Source organism: Cololabis saira, chromosome 10 (assembly GCF_033807715.1).
Source record: "Cololabis saira isolate AMF1-May2022 chromosome 10, fColSai1.1, whole genome shotgun sequence".
Taxonomy (NCBI): domain Eukaryota; kingdom Metazoa; phylum Chordata; class Actinopteri; order Beloniformes; family Belonidae; genus Cololabis; species Cololabis saira.
The window spans coordinates 44097450-44110864 of record NC_084596.1 but is presented as its reverse complement, the minus strand read 5'-3'; the positions used below and the strand labels follow the sequence as shown (position 1 = coordinate 44110864).

Genomic DNA, 13415 nt, shown 5'->3' with positions numbered 1-13415 from the left:
GACTTATGGGCTCAGAAAAAGAGCAGAAAGCACCAACCACGATCGTTCACAGATGATCATTAGTCTCAAATAACACGTGCACCCAAAAGTCCGGAGTTAAAAAGATGCTGGGCACCAGGAAGGGATATGGGGGGACAAGGAGGGACCCGGGGGACAAAGAGGGACCAAGGGGGACCAGCTGGGTCGCATGAAATAAAGATATTGCTCGTTGTTGCTTCGATTTTTGTACCTAAGTAAAATTCAGACCTTTGGTTAGTGATCTTGGGCGCCTGCGTGGGGGGCTGCGTGGACGGCTGCATGGGGGGCTGCGTGGACGGCCGCGTGGGGGGCTGCGTGGGGGCTGCATGGCTGCATGTACGACTGCGTGGGGGCTGCGTGGGGGCTGCGTGGGGGGCTGCGTGGACGACTGCGTGGGGGCTGCGTGGGCGGCTGCGTGGACGACTGCATGGGGGGCTGCGTGGACGACTGCATGGGGGGGCTGTGTGGGCGCCTGCGTTGGCGGCTGCGTGTGCGGCTGCGTGTCAAAACTCCAGCCCCTAGAATGATGAACAGGAGGAGGTGGTTGTGTAAATGAGTCCTAAAGGTGGATGCATGTTTATCATCGCTATCATTGACCTCCGGGTTAGCAGCTACCTCCTTAAATAAAAAGTAAAACAAAAAGGTAAATACGGGTGGTTTCCAAAGTTCAGCAACGTATAAATGGTGTCGTTCATAAACAGAAGGCCGTACACCTCCGTCTCCTCCGTCACCTCCAACAGTCAGACCCCCACCCTGCGTACAGACCCCCCTCTGATCCATGACCTCCGTCTGGTGGGAATGTCCAGGCTTCCTGGTGTAAAAACAGACGAGGTAGAGCCGTTCCTCCATCAGGCGGCCACCCACAGGACGGACACCCCACTTCCTGTCTCGTGGCTGATCTGGTTGACGCGTCCTCGCACGCAGTCCAGCAGGAAAAACACCGCCGTGCCGTTGTGAACCTGGAAGGAGGCCCGGAGACTCATGCTGGTCCACTGGCTGCCTTCGGGCATCTGGCCGGCCACCTGCTGGGACAGCGGGGTGGGGTGGGACCCCTCCGGCTCCGGGGCCCCCGCCCCCGACCCCGGGGCCTCCCTCTGCCTGAGCAGGGTCACCTTGACCAGGCTGCAGGAGTGGATGAGCTTGAGGTCCAGGGCCAGGCTGACGGTGCCGCGCTCCCTGAAGACGAAGGCCCGCGGGTGCTGCACGTGGGCCCCCGCGGGGCCCCGCTCCCTGAGGCCCATCTGGGGCACCGGGGGGCTGGTCTGCTGGAAGAACAGAGGCTTGTTTTTGACCGCCCCGGACGGCAGGCCCGTGCTGGCCACGGAGGCCGACAGGGAGGAGGAGATGGCGGCGGGGACCCAGAACAGACTCAGCAGGCTGATGCCCGTCTCGTCCCCGAAGAAGCGCACGTTGCACTGAGCGGGGGAGAGGATCTCGAAGGCGATGGAGTCCCCGGGGCCGACCCGGGCGGCGCCGGACAGGGATATGGACGTGTCTCTATAGTGGACGCCCGGCTTGAAGACGCGCAGCAGCTCGGCGGCGGTGCCGTTGTGGTTGAGGTACGCCGCCAGCTGGAAGCCGTCGCTGACGCACGCCTGGCCCATGGAGTACAGCGCCTGCTGGAAGACGAAGCGCACGGCGCCGCTCTCCGTGAAGCGGACCCCGCGGCCGTCGTGCGTCAGGCTCACCACGTACGCGTCGGAGGTGGAGGTGACACTGAACACCGGCCGGTAGTTGGTGTGGTACTGCACGGAGACCATGGCCTGCGCCGTCATGGCGACGGCCCCGGTGTCGTGGGAGACCCAGAGCAGGCTGAGCGGCTCGGCCGGCGGCTCGTACAGCTGCAGGCCTTCCCCGCTCTGGTTGCAGTGGGGGCTGGCGCTCCGCAGGGACAGGGAGATGACGTGGCCCGGGGCGACCTCCACCACCCCGCTGATGCTGACGCCCTGAAGGGAGCGCCGCTCGCGCTGCTCCACCCGCACGCCGCTCAGCTCGCGGCCCTCGCCGCCCTCCGTCTCGTTGATGCGGAGACACAGCTGGACGAAGCTGCGGCAGCCGTGGCTCACGGCCAGAGTCCCGTCCAGCCAGACCAGGCCGTGCTGCCGCAGGAGCAGCCGCCCGTCCTTGGCGGAGACCAGACCGGCGCGGCCGGCTCCCTGGATCTGGAGCTCCGTCCCCTGCTTCTCCCCGGCCCCCTGCAGGCTCAGGTCTCCGGCCCAGGACTGCGACATGGCGCCGCCACCGCCGCCGGCCGCAGGGCTGGCGCAGACGGCGTCGGCCACGAAGCTGCAGGGGGAAACCGTGGACTCGCCGTCACACTCGTTGCAGGCCTGGCACTCGTCCATGTCCGAGTTGAAAAAGTAGCCCCGGCCACACATCCCGGAGTTGGCGTCTCTTACAGTCATGTCCTGACACCTGAATCCTCCTGGTCGTAGCAGAGGAGGAGAAACCAGAAGGAAAGACCTGTTTAGCACTTTTCTATCGTCTCATCTGCTAACAACAATAATGTTTGGTGGGAAATGTATTCATGTGAATTACCTGGAGTGTTTAGACACTTATGCTGATCTCCACACAAACTAGATAGTTCAAGACATTCGTCTCGGTCCTGGAACGACAACAAAACTGTCACTTTCTAACACTGGCTGCGTTTAAAACAATAAGAGATAAGATAAGATTATCCTTTATTTCTCCCTCAATAGGGTAATTCACTTTGTGCAGCAGCAGTACACTCAACACACTACGGAAGAGTATAAGGGCCAGACAGGAGAAAAATAAAAATAATATTTTACAGGAGGAAGATTTTTTTTTCATTATGCACTTTGAGAAAAGTCGAAATGTCGAGCATTATTTGCAAGACCTGATAGTGCCTTATGTTCCTGGCAGAGCTCTCCGCTCCCAGAGTGCAGGTTTACTCGTAGTTCCTAGAGTATCCAAATGTAGATTTGGAGGGCGTTCTGCTATCAGGCACCATTACTATGGAACCAACTTCCAATCTGGGTTAAGGAGGCTGACACCACCTCCACCTTTAAAACTAAACTTAAAACCTTTCTGTTTAGTAAAGCCTATAGTTAGTGTTTAGTAAACCTCTAGCTGGTGTTGGTAAATCTCTAGGTAGTGTAAACTCTAGTGTGTTAGAGTCACTCCTGTAGTTTCTTGTGCTGGCCCCCCCTTCTCTTCTCTTTTTTCTCTTTTGTACATGTTGCAGCATCCTCTGCCGGTGGCGAAGAGCATCTCTGAATGCAAAACACCGGATCCTGCAGTGTGGGAGTGAGGGGGGCAGGGTAACGGCCCCTTTTGGGTGGGGGAGAAGGTTCGTCCCTCAATACTCCTCTCCCTGGCCCTGCCCCTTTTCAACCTTTCCCCGACCCTGCACCTAACCTGGGACTTGCTGATTGGGCCGGAGCTTCGGGAGCTGCGTGCTGGCCTGTGGTCCCCACCCCTGGTCATCCCGTTGCTGCTTCCACCTGCCTGCTGTGCTGTTGCCGTCCCCGACCCCCGGTCTGGCCCTCGGCAGGAGGGTCCCCCCTTATGAGCCTGGTCCTGCTCAAGGTTTCTTCCCTCCTAAAGGGGAGTTTTTTCTTGCCACTGTTTGGCTTAAGGTTTTTCTCCCACTAGGGGAGTTTTTACCTGCCATTGTTTATGTAATAATTGCTTGGGGGTCATGTTCTGGGTATGGGTCTCTGGAAAGCGTCTAGAGACAACTTTTGTTTTATTAGACGCTATATAAATAAAATTGAATTGAATTGAATAGAAATCGAGAAAAAGGTTGAAATGTCCAGATTAATGTTGAAGTACAATTTCGAGAAAAAAGTCGAAATGTTGAGAAAAAAGGCGAAATATCGAATTTATTAACGAAATTGTATTTCAACATTAATCTTGTGTGCACAATAAAAAGAAATCTTCCCATCTCAAATATTTTTTCTCCTGCATGGCCTTAAAGGTATTGTGACATCATTTTGAACATGCTTTTAACACTATTAAAAGTCTTGGCCAACATCCCTCAAATGTGTCTAAAAGAGTGTAACAAGAAAAACTTCACTCTAGTACTCTTTTCCTGGCTTTTTATTACAGTGTTTTTTTGCCCCGTGAAAAATGCTTCCTTTCCCCCCTTTCCTGTCAATCATTGCTCCGCTCCTCCTCCAAACCTCCTCCTCCTCCAGCCATACGCTCACAGCGGCGTCGGAGAGTTATGCCGCGTTCCATTTGTCCTCGGAAGTGGGGATTTACTAGTTCCCAGTCGGAATTTTCAACTGAAACGCCCCTCGAAGTGGGATTTCCCACTGGGAAAGTGGGAGAAGCTTCACCACCCCCCAGTTACCATTCAAAGATGGCTGCTATTCCCAGTTCCCAGTTCCTATTTCCGAGGTAAATGGAACGCGGCATTAAGCCGAGAGCGACAGGCGAAGCATGCACGGAAAAGCAGGAGGGCGAACCACAGCAAACAATCATAAAAATAAAGGCATGCAAGCAGCACTGTCCCCTTATCTTAAGTCCAGTCAGTGGCCGCGGGTCTTCTTAGCAGTTTTCCTCCGGTGATTAGAACAAAAGAGGCTCTAAACAGCTCCTTGTTAAGCCTCATTTATGGTTCCGCGTTAAATCGACGCAGAGCCTACGCCGTAGGGTTCAGCGTATGGTGCGCGTCGCCGCGTAACCTTACGCCGTAGGCTCTGCGTCGGTGTAACGCGGAACCATAAATCAGCCTTTATGGTGCGCTGGAGAGGAGCGGAGGCAGGGAGCTGGGTGGAGGGGGCGGTGATTTAGCGGGCCCTGACGTCACGGCCCGCCACCAAACCAGGTGCGCCGTTTTTGCACAGTTATGCGGAAAATCCCAGAAAGCACACAATACACTGAATGTTAAAAGTTCGTTGTTTTTTGGGTGTAATTGATGTCAAGACACCCAACAAAACACAAAAAATCAAGAAAAATGTGTTTTTCATGTCACAATCCCTTTAAAACTTTTCCATAACACACACATCTGCATGTGAGGAAAGGGTAAAGAAGTCAAAAATATATAATTACGAAATACATTGGAATGAAAAATAAAAAGTAGTACAGTACAGGAAAGAAAGAAAAACAGTGCAAAAAAAAGCAGGTAGCATGTGTATGAGGTAGACAGATATTGCACATGTTGTTATTGTCCATTGCTACTGATACAAGAATGAACGGAAAGCCTGACTTCTGCCTGGTAAGTGACAAAAAGCAGTTCTATAAAGGGAATGCGCATGACGTCACAGATGCGACTTCACAGCGGGTTACGCCCACTGAGTGTCAGAAAGACTGAGTGTCAGAAAGATTGAGTGTCAGAAAGACTGAGTGGCAGCGTAAACTTTCAGTTTGAGCAACTGGAAAACATCTAAAATTTGAAAGAGCTGTTGTTCAATCGACTTTACTCATACAGTAGATTTGGCAAGAAATCGGAATTATCGTTTTACAGACTGCTGAAAAATAAGCTAAAGAGAGACGAATGGATCGCTGCAATTCACAGAAACAACTGGATTCCAGGAACCGAAACGGATTTGCGGTTCCCATTTTGTATCAGGTAATGTTGGATTTTTGGGTATCTAACGTTAAACGGTCAAATCATAAGGTTCGGTGTCCTCATCACTTTAATTTCTACAACAAATCCTGCCTTGAAGTCGGACCAAGCGCCAAGACTTTAGTATGCCTTCAAGCTTTGCTTCGTGTGTTTCCCCGGCGTAGAAATTAAGTACATATAAATATCAGGAAACTGGATTCGTGGCCAAATATTAATGTCCATGGACCACTGGTTCTTGGGGTAACTGTACCAAATATTAATGTCCATGGACCACTGGTTCTTGGGGTAACTGTACCAAATATTAATGTCCATGGACCACTGGTTCTTGGTAACTGTACCAAATATTAATGTCCATGGATCACTGGTTCTTGGGGTAACTGTACCAAATATTAATTTCCATGGACCACTGGTTCTTGGTAACTGTACCAAATATTAATGTCCATGGATCACTGGTTCTTGGTAACTGTACCAAATATTAATGTCCATGGACCACTGGTTCTTGGGGTAACTGTACCAAATATTAATGTCCATGGACCACTGGTTCTTGGTAACTGTACCAAATATTAATGTCCATGGATCACTGGTTCTTGGTAACTGTACCAAATATTAATGTCCATGGACCACTGGTTCTTGGGGTAACTGTACCAAATATTAATGTCCATGGACCACTGGTTCTTGGTAACTGTACCAAATATTAATGTCCATGGACCACTGGTTCTTGGGGTAACTGTACCAAATATTAATGTCCATGGACCACTGGTTCTTGGTAACTGTACCAAATATTAATGTCCATGGACCACTGGTTCTTGGTAACTGTACCAAATATTAATGTCCATGGACCACTGGTTCTTGGTAACTGTACCAAATATTAATGTCCATGGACCACTGGTTCTTGGGGTAACTGTACCAAATATTAATGTCCATGGACCACTGGTTCTTGGGGTAACTGTACCAAATATTAATGTCCATGGACCACTGGTTCTTGGTAACTGTACCAAATATTAATGTCCATGGACCACTGGTTCTTGGTAACTGTACCAAATATTAATGTCCATGGACCACTGGTTCTTGGTAACTGTACCAAATATTAATGTCCATGACCACTGGTTCTTGGGGTAACTGTACGGGTCACTGTCAAGTCCAACTGACTTTAATTTAAGCCGATAATCAGCTGTTATCCCATCTAACATACTAGTTGCAGACATTTCTGCCACTCAGTGCAAGTAAGGGGGGTCCAGTGGGAAAGTGACGTCAATGCAGATTGCAGACCCTCTATTTTGAGGAACCAGACACCCACCTGGCAGATCCGGTCGGCGTGGACCGAACACTGGGCCACCAGGAAGAAACCGGGAGGGCAAACGGTGCACTTCTCACAGCGTGGCCGGCCGGTGCCGTAAGCGCAGTACTCCTCGGGTCCACAGCTGCCGCAGGCCCGCTGGCGCCGGCCCACCTGGCGGCAACGAGAGATAAACGGAACAGCAGCGGTTAACCTGACGCCACAGACGTAGACGGGACGAAGTAGGGGAAGCCTTGGAGTTCACTGACATGAAATATGATCTTTATCAGAGAATTACACTCAAATGACATGTTCAGCAATCATAAAGGATTTGTGATGGAAAATTCAGCCTTGGCTACTTGATTAAACCAAAACTGCTGAGAGCAGCAAAATGTAGCCTCGGCCCAATAGTGTACAGACTGGTACTCAAACCGATGAACACTGACCTTAAAGATGTTTCTGTCGACTTGAATCGTAAGAATGAATCATCCTTTGTCCCTTAAAATCATTATACTTTCTTTGTTTCATCATCACTCTGCATCAAGATGCCTGATGTATATTCTGACCCTTTTACATGCAACTGTTCAATAAAATCTACTGAAATCTGGATCATCTCTCACATCTTATTCTTAGTAACTTAGAGGCTCAGTTTCACCAAGTTGGAAAGAACATATCAAAGAGCATTTGATGGGTTTTCCCACAACCGTGTCTTTATTACCTTGCTTGAAAGAAACATCTCCTGGATGCACTCCAATCCACGCCCTTCAGCTCGTTTCATTAAATGGACTCCACGTATGCAAATGTACTGACTGGCATTAGCTGTGGATGGCGTAGTCATTCTTGAGGTTCACTATACATGTTTAATGGGTGCGCTGAATGAAAACACTACGCATTATAATAGTGGGATATCTACGGAAGAGTATTAGGGCTAGGCAGGAGAAAAATAAAAATAATATTTTAGAGGAGGAAGAGTTTTTTTTCATTATGCACTTGGAGAAAAAAGTCAAAATGTCGAGATTAATGTTGAAGTACAATTTCGAGAAAAAAGTAAAAATGTTGAGAAAAAAGTAAAAATTTCGTCAATAAAGTTGAAATGTTGAGAGAAAAAAGGCGAAATTTTGACTTTATTTTTGAAATTGTACTTCAACATTAATCTCGACATTTAGACTTGTGCACAATAAAAAAAAAATCTTCCCCTCTCAAATATTTTTTCTCCTGCCTGGCCCTGATACTCTTCCGTAGATATCAGAGTGCCTTGTGGTTGTTCATTATTGTGCCTTAGCCGAGGCTCAGACCACATTTCAGAGCAAATGAATGCAGAAGAGCTGCTTGATTCCAGAGGTCGTGCTGGTACCTGCCCTGCCTGTCCTGCAGACATCTTCCTGAGTTTCCCCTCAGGTTTTTGCTGCTTTATTAACTTTCATAGGAACATAATTGGGACCTTTTTACGTCTTTTTCAACCTTCCTCTCACCTCCATCACGCTGGCCTCCATGTCCACCTTGTGTAAAGAGAGAGCCTGCTGCGTCTGAAGGCCTTCAACCCCCCCACTCATGGTATCCATGGAAACCACGGGGCTGTCCTGCTCTCCCTGGAGGTTCTGGAAAGATGTCTGTTTGAAACTGTCCATCAGCATGTTGTACTGCGCTTTAACCTGGAAGTCAGAGAAATAAAAGCACAACCTGTGATAACAAATACAATGCATGATCCACACGTGGCCTCAGTTGTTTTCTTTTCTTTTTTGTATATTGTTGATACTGATATATTCATTTATAAATGGGTATATTTATATCAGTGAGTGTATATAGGTGTGAGGATGTTATATATATATATACATATATACATATATATATATATATATATATATATATATATATATATATATATATATATTATATATATATATACATATATATATATATATATATATATATATATATATATATATATATATTAGGGGTGTGCAAACAAGGGTACCTCACGATTCGATTCGATTTCGATTATTGGAGCTTCGATTCTTCGATTCTTCGATTATAACGATTGTCGATTTGATTTGATTATTGGTGCCACGATTCTTCGATTATTGTGATTTTTAATGCTTTTTTCCATACAAGATTGATTTTGTCTTCATCTGTGGCTACATTTGTAAATAAATAGCCAATCAATTAACTCAGTTCCTCTAACAACACTCATTAAGTAAATAACAAGGTTGTTTGAACATTTGACATGTACTTTTCAAAGACACAAAATAATTTATTTTATGACTATGTAAACATTTGCTCTTTGACTTACTTAACTTTGACCAGGGAAAGCTGCACTTGCATGAGAGCGCCCTCTATTGGCGGGAAACACTGAAAACGGTCAAGCCCTGGATTTAATGAGTTCATTAATTCAAGTAAACAAGATATGTACTTCCATCAAATTTATTTAGTGTAAACATATCTGCCATATTTCAAGTGAACAATAAGAAATGTGCATTCTTGAAAATGAAATGATTCAGCAGCTTATTAAGTCTGGAATCTGGATAGGATAACTTAAAAAAAAAAAAAAAAAAAAATTATTAATTTTCTTTTTTTTAATTAAATTACAAATTAAATTAATCGATTCCAAATCGTCACGTGACGCATCACGATGCATCGACACATCAATGAATTGCACCCACCTCTATATATATATATATATATATACACATATATACTGTATATATATATATATATATATATATATATATATATATATATATATATAGATATCTTTTGTTTTTTGTATAGAAATTAAATTAATTTTGGTTATAATGAAATATAGTTTAAGGGGTAGGATTTAATACGTTTTTACTTCTTCCTACTCCTTTTCAAGCATGTTAATTATGATGGATGCATGTTTTTTATTTATATTTTTGTCTTTTTTTTCTTATTTACATTTATTTATTATTGATCATTATTGTTTGGTTTTGTTTTCACTACCGTTTCATGTTCAAAATAAAATTCCAATTCAATTCAGTTGCACCCAGCAGGGGCAGCAATTATCCAGACTTGATGAGGGGGTTTCACTGCCAACATGTTTCTCCCTGTAATTGCCAGCAGCCTTACTTGCTCCATCTGCTGGGACATGGTCCTCTGCTGCTCCAGGATCTCCCTCTGCTGGCTCACCAGCGCCCCCTGCTGCTCGGCCAGCAGCCTCTGCAGCTCCCGGACCTCGGCCTGCTGCCCCTGCAGGGCGTCCACCAGCTTCTCCTGGCTCTTGGACAGCTGCAGCTGCAGGACGATGGCGTCCTCGGACGGAACCTCGTTGGTCCCTGAAGGCACAGGAAGAACAGGCAAACAGCAGCTGAGGTGGTTGTTGTTGTTATTTTCTCGTGATTTGTGTTGTGGAGCCTCTCAGAGCCCAAGGCATAAGCGAACTAATGGCCCTTTTCCACTAGTATCTACTCAGCTCGCTTCTACCCGCCACGCCCCGTCTTGCGCTTTTCCACTACGGGCCGAGGCGGGTGGAGCCGTGCTAAGCAGATACTTTTTCTGTATCTATTCTGCCGATGTTCTAACTGGGCTGAGCCGGGACTATATCTGCCGTCATCACCCTCCGCGCCACTGATTGGTCGGGGGGCGGGGCCGTCATCACCCTCCACGCCACTGATTGGTCGGGGGGCCGTCAGACGTTTGAATCAGGAAGCGGGAGTCAGCGCGAGGCGACTCGCGGCTCGTGGCGATTTTATTATACAGCGCAAAAGTCTGTTTGGTGATCTAACTCTGAGGTGCAGATGTTCATAAACCTGGTGACTGACGAGAGAATTAAAAAAGGGATGTAGACGGGCTGTTTTACTCTCAGCCGCTCGCGGCTCCAGCTGATTTCTCATCTGCGCCGACATGAACAAAGCGGTTGCGCAATCAAGTACGTCACAGCAGCTTCACCCCAACCTGCACACTTCTCCCCTGGATGTGGAAAAACACACGGGGACAAAACGGGTGGAGCCGGGATGAGGCGGGACGAGCCGTGTCGGGCTGAATAGGTACTAGTGGAAAAGCGCCATAAGCGGCTGCTTAAGGCCCCGTGACCACTAGGGGGCACCCAAGAGTTAAAAAAAACATATTTTTTTTACATGTGAGTGATGATTCATACATTATCAAAGCTATGTTATTGTAAAAAAACACAATAATGAATATTATTACATGAACAATATTATGTTAACAGACTACTTTGTATCTGAGGAGTAGGTTGAAGTCCCACCATGTCGCAAAAACGATGTCACATTTAGATTTCTTTCTCCCTAATTTTACCAAAAGCTTTTGCAGATTTTTACATAGTTTTCTGAACTAATTATTTAACTTATGTTTGATTTTTAAGCAATTTTCGTTACCTTGTTTCTGGTACCTCTGTTAATTTACATCATTATTTAAGTATTTGTTTGATTTTATTTGTTTATTCTATTTAATAATGTCTGTTTTTGTACATTTTAATTTATTCTTGACGAGGTACTGTTTATCTAAGTTGAGTGATTTTAATTATACTTGTGTTGAACTTAACTGTTGTTGTTCCACTTCAAATTGCTGTTGCAGTTTATTTAAAACCAAAAATAAAGTAGATAACGTGTTTACAGTAAATGGTTTATAAATGATCTATTGGATTATTTTGTTTCTTTTAGTAGACCTACACTGTAGATGACACTCAGTATCACACTTAGTACTATATCACTTTAAATATTAAGTGTAAATCAACCCCAGGCTGCTCTTGTAGCTGAATTTGCTCCATTTCAGATTAAAAACCATAGATGGTAAAAACCTGCCAGGCTGACAGTAGGATGATGGAAACAACTCTGCTGCAACTGTGCAGCTCTCTGACCTTTGACCTGTTGCTTCTCTGTGTGGCCAGTAGGGGCAGTTGCTGACTTTGTAAAATATTAATAGAAAGATTTTTCAAGTTTGTTAATCTGTTGTTCTGCTTCCATGGTCTAAATCACTGTGGATTACAATCTAACTACAACAAAAAGTTCTTACATCTAGTTTTACAAGTGTATTTGTAATGACAGGGAAGAACATGGAAGAAGTTTATAGTGGGTGTGTGAATGATCAATAATACAGGACTGTCTCAGAAAAGAATATTGTGATAAAGTTCTTTATTTTCTGTAATGCAATTAAAAAAACAAAAATGTCATACATTCTGGATTCATTACAAATCAACTGAAATATTCAAGCCTTTTATTATTTTAATATTGCTGATCATGGCTTACAGTTTAAGATTAAGATTCCCAGAATATTCAAATTTTTTGAGATAGGATATTTGAGTTTTCTTAAGCGGTAAGCCATGATCAGCAATATTAAAATAATAAAAGGCTTGCAATATTTCAGTTGATTTGTAATGAATCCAGAATGTATGACATTTTTGCATTACAGAAAATAAAGAATTTTATCACAATATTCTAATTTTCTGAGACAGTCCTGTATGTATTATTGAGGGGCCCAAAATCAAATGTTGCTTAAGGCCCCACGGAGGCTTGTGGCGGCCCTGAAGCCTCTCATCCATGTGTTTCCAACCTGGCTTCATGTCGCAGGTGAGCTGGATCCAGGCCCCGCGCTCGGAGCCGGAGTCCTCCAGGAACTGCGCGGCTCTCTCCGTGACGCGCACCGGTGAGGACACCTGCTGCTGGGGGGGGGGACACCCCGGTCCCGCACACCCCCCTGCTGCACCCTCAGCACCCCTGGGCCGGTGGGACACCGTGGTGGGGCACGACCCCCCCGCGCAGCCGGGGTGGAAGACCTCCGCGGTGACGGTGCGCGGGTTGGTCCTCCTGGTGCCGTCAGCGCCGGCGCGCTGCGCGTACCCGCCGTGCTGCGGCTGGACCACGGTGTACGCCGCTGCGGGAGTCCTCTGGGCTTGGTGCTGACCCAGGAGAGCATCCTGCTGGTAGTTCGGGTGCCTCAGTCCCGCCCTGGACTGCGCCGGGTGCGGCTGCAGCCGGCGCGGCGGGGGCGCACCCGTGCGCCCTTGGCACTGCGCTCCGACGCACGGGCCGGGGAGGCAGCGCGGGCCCCGGCACGGCTCAGCTGCGCCCCCCTCGCAAAGTACAGTGATAAGAAAGAGAGAAAAGGCTGCAGAGATCCGTGCCATGTTGCAATCCTCCAAAATCCGTCAAAAAGGGAAAGGAAACGGGTGGATGGAGGCTGTCCTTCACTCCCTCAGTCTCGTAAATCCAGTTAGATCCTCTCCGGGAGGAAGAAGTGCATGATTGCAGCCCCCGTGTGCAGCATAATACCTGTAACTCAGCTTGTTTCCAGCAGCTTCTGCCCCCTTGCCCCCTCTGCAGACGGCTTTGGTCTGGCCCACATGTGGCGCCCCCTGTTTCTAATTGGCAACAGGTTTTGCTCCTAGTCTTAAATTAACCCGTAGCGTTCCCGGACATACCACTCCGCTCAGTCACAAATTCCTTTTAGAAAGCAGTGCATGTGGTTGATATTTGCACCATTGTGATGTTATTTTTATTCTCACACCCTGAAGGTCATCCAAGAGTCCACAAGTGAGTGGCAGCCTTCAATTCCTAGAGACTTGTAACGATTCTCCTGCGCAATAAACCATCCTCTCTTTCTTTTTTAGCC

The 13415-nt window shown here is 47.0% G+C and overlaps 1 protein-coding gene across 1 annotated transcript; it reads right to left on the bottom strand.

Moving 5' to 3' along the window:
* Positions 1-429: 429 nt before the first annotated feature.
* LOC133453116 (uncharacterized) lies at positions 430-13080 on the bottom strand. Its single transcript, XM_061732990.1, has 6 exons — positions 12357-13080; positions 9918-10123; positions 8303-8482; positions 6852-7004; positions 2557-2623; positions 430-2443 (listed from the first exon to the last, which is right to left on the bottom strand). Exons 1-6 carry the CDS (start codon positions 12928-12930, stop codon positions 867-869), a joined length of 2757 nt encoding a protein of 918 aa, XP_061588974.1. The 5' UTR covers positions 12931-13080; the 3' UTR covers positions 430-866.
* Positions 13081-13415: the final 335 nt, after the last annotated feature.

Excerpts from the sequence above, each read along its gene's own strand:
- LOC133453116 (XM_061732990.1), bottom strand. The coding sequence starts at position 12,930 with ATGGCACGGATCTCTGCAGCCTTTTCTCTCTTTCTTATCACTGTACTT. Across the intron at positions 8,483-9,917 it reads TGTCCCAGCAGATGGAGCAA|GTTAAAGCGCAGTACAACAT; the intron begins GTAAGGCTGCTG and ends TCTGACTTCCAG. Across the intron at positions 2,444-2,556 it reads TAAGTGTCTAAACACTCCAG|GAGGATTCAGGTGTCAGGAC; the intron begins GTAATTCACATG and ends TGCTACGACCAG.